At 39.0% G+C, this 11,991-nt stretch overlaps 2 protein-coding genes across 4 annotated transcripts in view; both read left to right on the top strand.

The window, feature by feature from the left end:
• The first annotated feature begins 3,723 nt into the window (after nucleotides 1-3,723).
• On the top strand, nucleotides 3,724-8,655 carry LOC115241605 (probable aconitate hydratase, mitochondrial). The gene is made up of 9 exons (XM_029817436.1): nucleotides 3,724-3,908; nucleotides 4,836-4,990; nucleotides 5,058-5,224; nucleotides 5,327-6,082; nucleotides 6,163-6,365; nucleotides 6,528-6,816; nucleotides 6,998-7,271; nucleotides 7,457-7,805; nucleotides 7,948-8,655. Exons 1-9 carry the CDS (start codon nucleotides 3,876-3,878, stop codon nucleotides 8,083-8,085), a joined length of 2,364 nt encoding a protein of 787 aa, XP_029673296.1. The 5' UTR covers nucleotides 3,724-3,875; the 3' UTR covers nucleotides 8,086-8,655.
• A 95-nt stretch (nucleotides 8,656-8,750) lies between these two features.
• The window catches only part of LOC115241618 (B9 domain-containing protein 1-like), a 5,252-nt gene continuing 2,011 nt past the window's right edge, over nucleotides 8,751-11,991 (top strand). For 2 of the 3 annotated variants that reach the window (XR_003884929.1, XM_029817464.1), the window contains exons 1-4: nucleotides 8,751-9,296; nucleotides 9,974-10,085; nucleotides 10,262-10,370; nucleotides 11,565-11,683. Coding sequence is in view for 2 of the 3 variants with exons in the window: in XM_029817464.1 (XP_029673324.1) it covers nucleotides 9,171-9,296; nucleotides 9,974-10,085; nucleotides 10,262-10,370; nucleotides 11,565-11,683 (466 nt within the window). In the remaining variant the exon portion in view is untranslated. The remainder of the gene's footprint in view (nucleotides 9,297-9,973; nucleotides 10,086-10,261; nucleotides 10,371-11,564; nucleotides 11,684-11,991) is intronic. The other variant, XM_029817471.1, reaches the window with a different exon arrangement.

Here is an 11,991-nt window from a genome sequence, read left to right as displayed (position 1 = left end):
CATATATATATATATATGTGTGTATAGCTTTTTAATTGAGCTCACTCGCTCGCGAAGTAATTTTCGAAAAGCGCATAAAAGATTTGATCAATTGCATCGGTTCAAGATTAAATGACATTCACGGTTTATCGGTGTGATAATTAAATCCCGTATAAGCAATTATCTTCTCGCCGCGAAGATTCCTGCCTGCATTACGAATCGACGAGGCACGCGGTGGATTATCTTCGTGTTGAAAGAAGATTCCTGCCATGCAACGTCATTGAAGGCATCAGGATCTTCGGTACGGGTACGCTGTTTGACAAGTGCAGGAAATAATAATAATTTTCGCGTAATTGATGGAGCGACGCGTCGGAGCTATCCGTATATACTTTTTGCGAACCGTGCACGTCCATATGCGCGCGTCCGCTTTCTCCAGAATTACGTCATGCGCACCCCGGTTTCTTTCGTCCGGTTATGGGATCGCGGACCGGACTTGACCAGACACGCCCGGTCTCTCGGCGCAATTCGCCGCGGCAAATTCGCCGAAATTCCTTTCGTCCGGGTCTCTTTGCAACGCATCGTATTGGAAGAGATCTCTTTCTAAAGTCTCCTCCGCCGTCGTTATTAAAACTCACGTGTCAACCCCTTGACAATTCTACCGGGACGTATCCAAATTGACAGATTACTAATTTGCTAACGAGCAAGGAAATTGTTTCACTGGAAATGTGTAATATTTGCTGAGAAGTTAAAGATTATATTTTTTCTTTCGGACAAATATCCTCTTTTTGGTCGAATTTTCGTGCAAGGAGAGCATCTGTCATAACAGATTTCGCGAACGAGGCTACGTTCGACAGCTCACGTGGCCTTTTCCTTTCGCGCGTTAATTCGTTCTATGAGTTCGATTTTTCGGCCGACATCGAAACGAAGCCCCAGGCGACGCGTTTTTTATGTCGGCATCGTTACGTCGGGAAACGCCCGAGGGAGATAGCAATGCGTAACGTTTGTTCGTGCGTTTAACGTTAAAAGCAGAATTGCAAATGGAAAAAAAACCTTGCCACCGCAAAGCTTTTAGTGCGTAAAAATTTCACGCTACCCTCGGTTCCTGAGGGGTGGTGTCTTTGGAAGATTTCCCCTGCGTTATCAGAAAAAAATAAAATGTAAAGTTTTTTTAGAGAATGCATCAAACAATGATTCATTCATTCGTTCGTACTGGAAACACGTATAGGAGAACTCCGGTTTAATCCGGAAATTTGACAGAATCAATGGTCTTAAGGATCTACGGTGAATGATTATCGTGGCGCGTCGCTAAAAGGCGGGGATGTAACAACTCATACAATTGTAGCCTCGGGGAAACTGGAGCGAACCATTACTTTCGCCATTATCGCCCGCGGCTCGTCGGTTGGTCGATTAGGTCACACATCGAAACACAAGATACAGCATTGTCGGGAAATGTAAAATATCATAAACGTAAAATATGTTGATATAATAATACAATAAGATAGAATTATAGTTAAAATAATAAAGCTATTTTGCAAGAGATGCAGCGCATTCTTATTTGCGTCTTTCGATATTTCTACAACATGATAAAATCATACGTCTTTCTTTTATAATGCTAATCTAAATTCCGGTACCGTTGCAGAATTGCATTATAACGACTGCTCTAAACAATGACTATGTGTAAACGTGACACGTGACATGTAAATATGATGCAATGCGTTCTGGTTTATCATATATTTTGTTATACACGCCCTCGTTTCACTAACCCCGTCATTCGCTCTTTGGACCGAATTTGTCAAATCGACAAGGTCATCTTCCTTGCTTTTACAGACGACCTTCGAAAGATAAGTCATTGTCATAGATGTGGAATATGATAATCTTACGCACGAGCGTACGTAGTGAATTTCACATCGCGTCGCAAAGTCAGATAGATGTAAAAATAGAGCATCACACTTTTAAAATTTAAAACTATCATTTGGTCAAAGTTAGTCAACAAATAGATCAGTAAAATTTTAATTTTTTAAAAATAGAGAGAATTTAATTTAAAAGGCGACATTTATTATTAAAATTTCAAAAGAGAATTGTATAAAAAATAGTGATTTTAAAATTATAAAAAAAAAAAAAATGCATTGAGGGAAGTACGTTATAATTGCGCGTGTAAGGCATACATTTATCAGCAGGATCTCTTTCTCTCGGGAAAGTAGGAAAAAGACTTCCTGCTGTTTTTTTTCGGTTCTTCGCCTCATTTTAGATTAGAGTTAATGTCCGCCCAATCCCCGGATATTCCTCGAACTTTTTTCATCCCGAAACGTACAATGACATAATATTTATATAGTTTCTTTATATTCTCGATCTAAATTTGACAGTGTGCGATCGCTTCGCAATTTCAATTAGAATCCCACTCTCCCGAGTTTCTCTTTCGCGATCGTTGTCAGTTTGTCGTTGCGTATGTCACAAACGACATTATGCATAATCCGAGGAGTAATACTTGCGAGCGATTTTTACCTCGCGAGAGCGTAAGACTCGACGACACCTTTAATGGAGGATGAAAGTAAATCCGTTCCGATAAATCGCCGATCGACAAACGGATCGTTAGTAAACGCGCGCGAATGCGGCAAGAGAAGCACGTGGTGTCGAAACTTGCCCTGGTCCACCTACAACGGATTAATCGTGTCAAGGACTATAACGGCTATAATGCTCTTTCAGCCTCGCTGTAATAATTCTTTAACCCCGAGGATTTCTGTTTGATATCTCGCTATTTCTAAATAATGAACGAATGAATTGAATTAATACCAAAAAATTTAATTAAATATAAAAATATCCAGTACTTGCCTATTTTATATTTAGTCTTTGATTATTCCGAGAGAAAGATAGTTGACATTATATTAATATACAAAACAATTTTATAATTGCATTTAATAAAGAAGATTTAGTGACTATAATATTTTTGCCATAAATAAATATCATTTTCGAAAAAAATGGCAATAATGGTTATTTTTTTTTATTAAAGATAAAAATTAATTTTCCCTCAAAATTTTTTATTAAAATTTTTCCGATAAAAACGACGGTACCGCGGTTTAATGTCACGCAATGTATAGCGATCACAAAGTATTTTCATGACTTTTTCTTTATCGATTGCTGGTACTACAAATTGCTGCTAAATCTCTCCAGCAACGAAACGTTTCGCCAGTAATAGAGAGCGCTTCGAAATAGTTATCGATTTATTCAGAATAAACATTTCAGAATTTTTTGAATTAGCTAGACAATATTTTTAATAAATATCGAGTAAATAAAATAAAATTGTTTAAAAAATGAAAAATATGAATTAATTCTTGCAGAATTCGGATAGTGAACATTGAAAAGATATGCAATAAAGATTTTCTTTTAAGTTTCTTATTCATACACAATGTACGATAGGAACAGGTCTTATCATATCTAACATTGACAGATGTTGCAAACCATGTGATATATTTTTATCTTATCTTATTCTTTCTCGAAATTTCCTGGAAATAACTTTGACAGCTTCTTGATTAATTAATTGTAATATGATACTCAGAAATCTTGTATACTATTGAATATCTTTATTAAACATCTTTTTATGACTAGTATTTTTTGATAAAATATCAATGATATTTTTTTTAACAGATGGTTACCTACATCTGTATAGGTCTGATTCTCATTGTGATGCGGGATACAAGAGCAATTGGTGCGCAGGCGCACAAAACGAAGCAATACCAACGACACGAAGTGTTCTCCTCAGTTTCATTGTAGTGGCCGGTTCGAGAAGAGCTGCCACGAGGGTCAACCGAGGGCGAACCGTCACACACTTGCCATCAGGCGCTTGCGCCCTTCGAACACGGGAGTTAACAGACTCGGCGGATCACTAACTCGCTCTCAGCATGTCGTATTGCACGCGTGTTCTTCGTGCACAGGTAAATACGAAGGGAGAATCGAGGATCTGCGGAAAATCGCGAGATACAAAGGAATGCGCGCGCTCCGGAACCTCTCTCTTCCCTCCACTTTTCGCAGGAGGTCAATACTGTTTGACCCCTGACGATTGACGGGGTCTTCACGTCTTGTAACAGCGAGACTCTCCAGAAGCTGTGGTGCGAGTGATTGACGTTTTCCGGAGTGCGCGGGATGATCTTCGTGCTCAGAATCTCTCTCGTTGCTCCGACTTTTCGGAGCACGATGAACGAGCTGGAAAATCCGGCCATTGGAGAAGAAAAGGGCGCATACGGTGGACGCACCCCGATGCTCCACAAATAAATATTCGTAAATTCGAACGAGTCCAAAAATAAGGAATATCGCGAGATGAAATATATCCCAGAGACATTACGTAATCACGTGCCGAAGTGTGTGTATATATTGTTCGCTTTTAGAGGACGTTAGATTTCAATGCGTATCATATGGCGCAGGTGTGTGAAGGGGGCCGCGAGATTTAAAGTTGGATCGAAATGGTGGGGAGGGGGTTGTACCGAAAAAATAAAAAAATATATATTAAGAGGAAGAAATTGTGTAAAGCACGTATCGCATATAAAGGCGCTACTCATAATTGTTATTGCGTATTGTCGATGGTTATTTATCGTTATTTATTTAGATTAGTGTTCATTGCATCGCTTATCTACGAAAAAATATCTCTTTCAAGTGCAATAAATGTCACGCATCTCGGCTATAATTACGTAATTGTGATCAGAAATAAACGACATTGCGTAGCATATATGCATATAAAAGTTTTGGCACGCACCAATTGATAATATGATTTCTTTCTAAATCTATATATACACCTGTCAAACGCGTTCGAAAAAGTCAGCAAGATAATTCGATTACTTTGCAAGATGATTCTGTTTACTTTGCAGAAACTGTCCGCTTTAGCGGCGGACGTGCAGCAACGATGCTTCAGCGCGAGTCCATTGAGCTTCGCCGCCGCAAAAGTGGCAATATCAAAATTCGATTCGGCTAATTATCTGCCCTATGACAAGCTAGAAGAAAATCTGAAGATAGTTAAAAAGAGGTAAGGAGACAGAAAACGAGAAAATCGCTTTTGTATCGCTTTCTGAAACGACGTTTTTTCTTTCCAGACTGACTCGGCCGCTGACTCTGTCCGAAAAAGTTCTTTACTCTCATTTCGATGAACCTGATAAACAAGATATCGTCCGTGGCACCAGTTATCTCCGATTGCGACCGGATCGCGTCGCTATGCAGGACGCGACCGCGCAAATGGCAATGTTGCAATTCATCAGTTCCGGTAAGTTTACTAATCATCGACCTTTAATCACCAATATTAGGACTTTACAGATTATTGCGGTACTAAATAAAGAATTTTTTTCTCTTTCTCTCTCTCCCTCAGGTCTACCGAAGGTAGCAGTACCCTCCACCATCCACTGCGATCACTTGATCACGGCACAAGTCGGCGGAGCTCAAGATCTCAGTCGCGCCAAGGATATCAACAAGGAGGTCTACAGTTTTTTACAAACCGCTAGCGCTAAGTATGGTGTGGGCTTCTGGAATCCCGGCTCCGGCATCATTCATCAAATCATCCTCGAGAACTATGCCTTCCCGGGTTTGCTGATGATCGGCACCGATTCGCACACGCCGAACGGTGGCGGTCTAGGTTGCCTGTGCATCGGCGTCGGCGGCGCCGATGCTGTCGACGTTATGGCAAACATCCCCTGGGAGCTCAAGTGTCCCAAGGTGATCGGCGTGAAGCTAACGGGCGAGCTCAAGGGTTGGACCAGCCCCAAAGATATCATCCTGAAAGTGGCCGGTATTCTCACGGTCAAGGGCGGTACCGGTGCCATCGTGGAGTACTTTGGTCCGGGCGTTGACAGCATCAGCTGTACCGGAATGGCTACCATTTGCAACATGGGCGCCGAGATCGGCGCTACCACCTCAATCTTCCCGTATAATTACAGGATGCAGGATTACCTGAAGGCAACCGAACGCTCGGATATCGCCGCAGCCGCCGATCAACACAAGACGAGCTTGTTGTCGGCGGATCCTAACGCCAAGTACGACCAGATCATCGAATTGGACTTGTCAACTTTGGAGCCGCACGTAAACGGACCTTTCACACCCGACTTGGCTCATTCGATCTCTAAACTGGGTAATTAAAACGTTTGAAACTTGAAAAAAGATCTGCTTCTTTTATCTCTGTTGTTATGAAGATATGTATAAACATGACAGGCGATGCCGCAAAAAAGAACGGCTGGCCAAATGAAATCAAGGTCGGCCTAATCGGTTCCTGCACCAATAGTTCCTACGAAGACATGGGTCGATGCGCGAACATCGCCAAGCAGGCTCTGAAGCATGGTCTCAAAGCAAAATCCACATTCAACGTCACTCCCGGATCCGAGCAAGTCCGCGCGACAATTGAGCGCGATGGAATTGTAAGTTTTCTCCAATTTTGCAAATATTATGCATCTCTTTAAAATGCATAATATTTGCAAAAAAATAATTCTTCAAAATACATGATTTATTAAATAATAAAGAGTATCAAAAAATTATCTACATTACATGACGTTATATTACATTGCGTTAATTTATTCTAGGCTGAAATTCTTCGTGATTTCGGCGGCACGGTATTAGCTAACGCTTGCGGGCCCTGCATCGGCCAATGGGATCGTCAGGATATCAAAAAGGGTGACAAGAACACGATTGTCACATCGTACAACCGAAACTTTACCGGTCGAAACGACGCTAATCCGGCGACTCACGCGTTTGTCACCAGTCCCGAGCTAGTCACTGCTCTCTCCATTGCTGGTCGGCTTGACTTCAACCCCCTCAGCGACAAACTAAAAGGCAAAGATGGGAAAGAATTCCTCCTGGACAATCCGTATGGTTAGTCGACAATAATAATTTGTGTATGTTTGTGCATATAATTATCATCGAAGAGAGAAAGAGAAAATATGCGTATAATGCTTATATAATTTTTAATGCAAAAATTTATAGAATATATATGTATATATATATATATGTATGTGTGTTTATTGCTAATAAATATATTTATGTGCTTGTACAGGTGACGAGTTACCTAATCGCGGTTTCGATCCCGGTGTGGAAACCTACGATGCACCGCCGGCAGACGGTAGCAAGGTCAAGCTCGACGTGGATCCGAAGAGCCAAAGATTACAGTTGCTGGAACCCTTCGACAAGTGGGACGGCAAGGACTTGGAGGATCTGACGATTCTAATTAAAGTCAAAGGCAAGTGCACGACGGATCATATCTCCGCGGCCGGACCATGGCTCAAATATCGTGGACATCTCGACAATATTTCCAACAACTTGTTTATCGGGTAAGCTTGAATGTCTCACGCAAGTAGAACGACAGAATGACAAATCGCTTATGAAATTAATATAAACTTAATATAAAAATTTGTAATAAAATAATTAAAATTTTTAAAGATATACAGATTTTTTTGCAGCTTTTTTTTTATGAAATTAATAAATGTCACTTCGATCGTATTTGTTCTTGTTTCAGAGCCGTTAATGCCGAGAATGGCGAGGTAAACAAGATCAGGAACCAAGGTACAAACGATTGGGGCACCGTGCCGGACGTTGCACGCGATTACAAAAAGAAGGGCGTGAAATGGGTTGCCGTAGGCGACGAGAATTACGGCGAGGGTTCTTCCAGGGAGCACGCAGCTCTGGAACCGCGTCATCTTGGCGGTCGCGCCATCATCGTCAAGAGCTTTGCACGTATCCACGAGACGAATCTAAAGAAACAAGGTCTCCTGCCTTTGACTTTCGCCGATCCCGCCGATTACGATAAGATTCAACCTAACGATAAGATTAGTCTTCTTGGATTAAAGGACCTGGCACCTGGCAAGGTTTGTGAATGACACTTTACTCGCGTGAAACTATAGGATTTTAAATCTGAGAAAGCATCAAACATCTATAATCTATTTTTTTTTTAACATTCCGTATAAAATTTCCGAATGTCTCCCGATTTATTCGTTATCACTCTTGCAGCCAGTGAAAGCGCAAATCAAGCACAAGGATGGCAAAGTGGACACCATCACTTTAAACCACACACTGAACGAGCAACAGATCGGTTGGTTCAAAGCCGGCTCCGCCTTGAATCGTATGAAGGAACTTTCGAGCAGATAAATCGAGTATCCGGAGATTAGCCGATTGTTATTAACGCGTAACGCATTTGTGTGAAAATGGAGAGAACGTGCCGCCACGTCGCAGAAATGAGGCAAAGTCGATCGAGGTGCATAACGTCGTTATCATAATTCTATCTCCTAGAGATAAGCGAATTATATATACGCCATAGTGCCTGGTAGCCATCATAGTCCATCGTGACGCGAATGTTTAAACGTATATCGTAAAAGCATCTAAAGGATCTTAATCTTTTAAATGTCTTTTAGATATGTATTTAGATGCGTGGTTATTATTAGGAAAATCATTTTCTCTTTATCATTGATTTCTCCTTCCCTTCTCCCTCCGCCCTCGCGCTTCTACTTGACAATACTTACATCTTACGCGACATGGAAAAATAGTTTGAGACACTCTCTCCCTTATTCTGCGATACACCAAAGTAATTGCGATCTTATTAACGGATCGTTTCTGAATCGCGTACAACTCGTGGCGTTGTTACATGTACATATTACTTATCATTACCAAGAATGTAGTGGTCTCGCCGTCGACGAGAACAAATAAATTATTAGTCAACGAGTCGCACATGATTAATTCCCTTATTTTAAGAGTCTTCTTGAAATAAATATAAGAAAAACGAACTGAAATTAATAGAAATAATAAAATAAATGGAAATTAGTTTAAGATATACTCCGAAAATGATATGAAAAAAAGATTAGCTCTTGGAATATTCTCTTTTTCAGCAGTGTGCAAATTAATTGTTGCTTTGATAAAAGACATCGAGAGTTGAAAAAATCAATTGAGGTAAGAATAATTATATGTACTTTATTTGAAAATAACGTTGATTTTTTAGACATTTAAATTAATTTATGACAAAAAATTATGAAAAGAAAAAAATCGCCAAGAAATTCTCTGCTTACATCGTTGACACGACATATGTGTCGACCAGGTGTGTTTCCATGGCGACAGCGTAAGGTACAATGCCACAAACAGAAAGTTAAGAGGTTCCTTTGCAATTGTTCTTTGAGTGTCTCATAGTTTATTCTATTGTTAAAAGTTTAAAAAGAAATCAACGCTGTTTCTGTTCGATCAGTATGGCAGTGGAAGGACAATTTTTTCTATCCATTACCGGGTCCATTGAGCACGCAGAGTTCTATGATACCGATAACGTTTACTGCAAATACAGTTTTCATTTCGGACCGGAATGGAGCGTAGTCACGGTAAACTCTTACAATAAAATAATAAAAGAAAGTCAAAGGGAGAGATCAAATCACGTTAGAATCGTCACAAAAGGCATCCTCTCGGCAATCTAAGCCATTTTGCAGCATATTGGATTATATCTAAAAGAAAATTGTATACAGTCTTCTCAGCATGTGTCTGTGTGTGTTCAGAATATAACGTTTCCTTTTTATATTAATGAATACTGACCGAGGTGGAATCGAATTAATTGGTGAAATTCCATCGGTTGTTATATATATTTTATTGTTTTTATTTTCTCTACGCTTTTACCTTTCGCTAATAATAAACCATTGCGTGGGTGTAAAATGCAAGAGTTATGCATCTATAATTCCATAGATTTAATTATAATTAATATTTAAAATTTATAAATTATGCAAGATTCAATATTCTCCAAATGTACATAGAAACTGTTGTATTTATTAGTGCATGTTTCGTTCCGATAATAGATTAGTTTACATAATATATAGCTTTGGAAAATCAAATTAATTAAATAATAGGATTCATTATAATCGAGAGACCGACCATTAATTTCGATAATACTTTAAATATGGAAAAAAGTGGCATATATCGCATTATGTTATTTGCAGAGGCTAATAACATACAAAAATTTGTATTGTTAATTTGTATTATCTGTTCTAATTATTCTTCTCTTTTACAGGGAATCGAAGAAGGTTTGACGCAAATGTGTAAATGCAGCAATGATCCAAGGAATCTCGCCGTTTGGAATTTTCCCCTGAACATTACGTTCAAAAGTACAAATCCACACGGATGTAAGAGCAAACTAAGATTTTATTTTATATATTATTATTTTTATTTTTGTTGCATGCATTATATATAAGCGTAAAAAATATATATATAATATAATAATGTATAAAAAAAATCTCTTGGCCTGCTTGTATAACGTTTCACGTTTTCCAAATTACAAGTAATACATAATTTATTACAGGGCCACAGCTTATTATGTCGATCTACGGATTGGATTTGTTCGGCCATGACGTAATTAGAGGATACGGAGTGTGCCATTTGCCTCTGAAAACGGGACATCACGAGAAAAGGTATTGTTCGAGTAAAGCATGCGGAAGAAAATATAAATCCTTGAAAGTACGTCAGAAATTTATGCCGTAAAAATATTTATATTTTCATGGCGAGTCTCAGCGTTCTTACGGAAAATATTTATCTTGCGATCTGTAATCCAGATGTATTATAACAACTGAGAAAAGGTCGAATATACTGCATTACTCATTGATTTATAGAACATCTCTAGTTTGCGTTGTGTTGTCCTTTGGCAAAACTCTTTCAAACCCGGCTATCGATCAGTAAACGAAAATAAATTTCAAATTTTCCGTGGCCCGGAAACGTCACTTTTTCTCTAAGAGAGAAAGAAAAAGCGTTTATAAATGAAATTATTATTCATAAAGCTGACAGCGTTAGCTGCCAACGAGAGAAACGAATCTCTTTCTTTGCATACGCGTGATTTAATATTTTTTTTTTTATCAACTACAATACGTTATGCTTTACGATCTTTTTTTGCACTTTCATCTATCGCGGTTTAAGGTAAACGTTCGCTTCTCTACATTCGCATACATCGCATGTATTGCGCATACATCGGAGGGAAATATGTATTTTCTGCCATTCTGTTATTCCATGTGAAACACGCATTTGCTAGTTTGCGTCGCGTGCGCCAGAAAATCCGATCACCGGATTTCACGGAAAAACAATTTTTTCCAGGGATTATATACAACGCGTTCCCACGATAAATCACTTCTACAATAATATAGAAATAGAAAATACGATGAAAGACGGGGAAGTAAATTCATTATCTTAAATTGAGCGATATAATTCTCTCTTACATTGGATCTACAATACCATTCCTGAAAACGGATTTCTTCGATGATGAAATATTGGATTTTAGTATGCACAGGGAAATCGTATATGCATAAAGCAAAAGTCTCCATATTCAAAACATCCGATATGGTGCTCAACAATATTTGGAAAGCTCCGATATATAGACAGAGCGTTCAAGAAACTTGATAAAGAAGAATGCGATACGTACAATGTATGCGACATGAAAATATATATTTTCGCAAGTGACGCTTTCTTAGTTGAATCCATCGAAGATGGATATTCGATCATAATTCTATATATACGTCTAAAACTCCGCATATATCAATCGTTTTGAAATATGTCAGATCCTCTGAACGTATTCCCTCTGACCAAACACGCTTTACTAAAATCTCGAAATCACGCAGGGTATCTATCTACGTACCGGAATCGTCGTCCACGCTGCAGCGTTTCATCGAGTGGTTAACCGGCAGGAGACCGGAATTAATTGATTCCGCCATACTAGCATCCGGCGGCGGCAGAGAACGTAAGGAAGTGCATCGAGACGTTTCTCATTAGTGCCTCCATATATATTAACGTTAAACTAATTATATCCAGCACAGGCTGTTGAACGGAAAGTGTGAGATCAGCGATGCCGTATGTATATTCGCGAAGTCATCAAATTAAATTGTTCTATCTCGTCTTTCTCAGGATCGAGCAAAAGGGATTAATCTCTCAACTTTGTCATGTACAAGATAAAACTTCCGGGGAAAAGGGGGAATTAATTACTTTATTAATTAATTAATATTATTATTTATTATTAATATTATTATTTTATTATTTTGATATTATTAT

Source organism: Formica exsecta, unplaced genomic scaffold, assembly GCF_003651465.1.
Source record: "Formica exsecta isolate Colony F162 unplaced genomic scaffold, ASM365146v1 scaffold120, whole genome shotgun sequence".
NCBI lineage: Eukaryota > Metazoa > Arthropoda > Insecta > Hymenoptera > Formicidae > Formica > Formica exsecta.
The sequence above is the reverse complement of the archived record's forward strand: the minus strand, read 5'-3'. Positions and strand labels throughout refer to the sequence as shown.

Bases quoted from the DNA above. Each gene is read 5' to 3' on its own strand.
- LOC115241605 (XM_029817436.1), top strand. From the start codon at position 3,876: ATGTCGTATTGCACGCGTGTTCTTCGTGCACAG. The intron at 3,909-4,835 runs GTAAATACGAAG...TTTACTTTGCAG, and splicing joins CGCGTGTTCTTCGTGCACAG to AAACTGTCCGCTTTAGCGGC. The intron at 7,272-7,456 runs GTAAGCTTGAAT...TTCTTGTTTCAG, and splicing joins TCCAACAACTTGTTTATCGG to AGCCGTTAATGCCGAGAATG.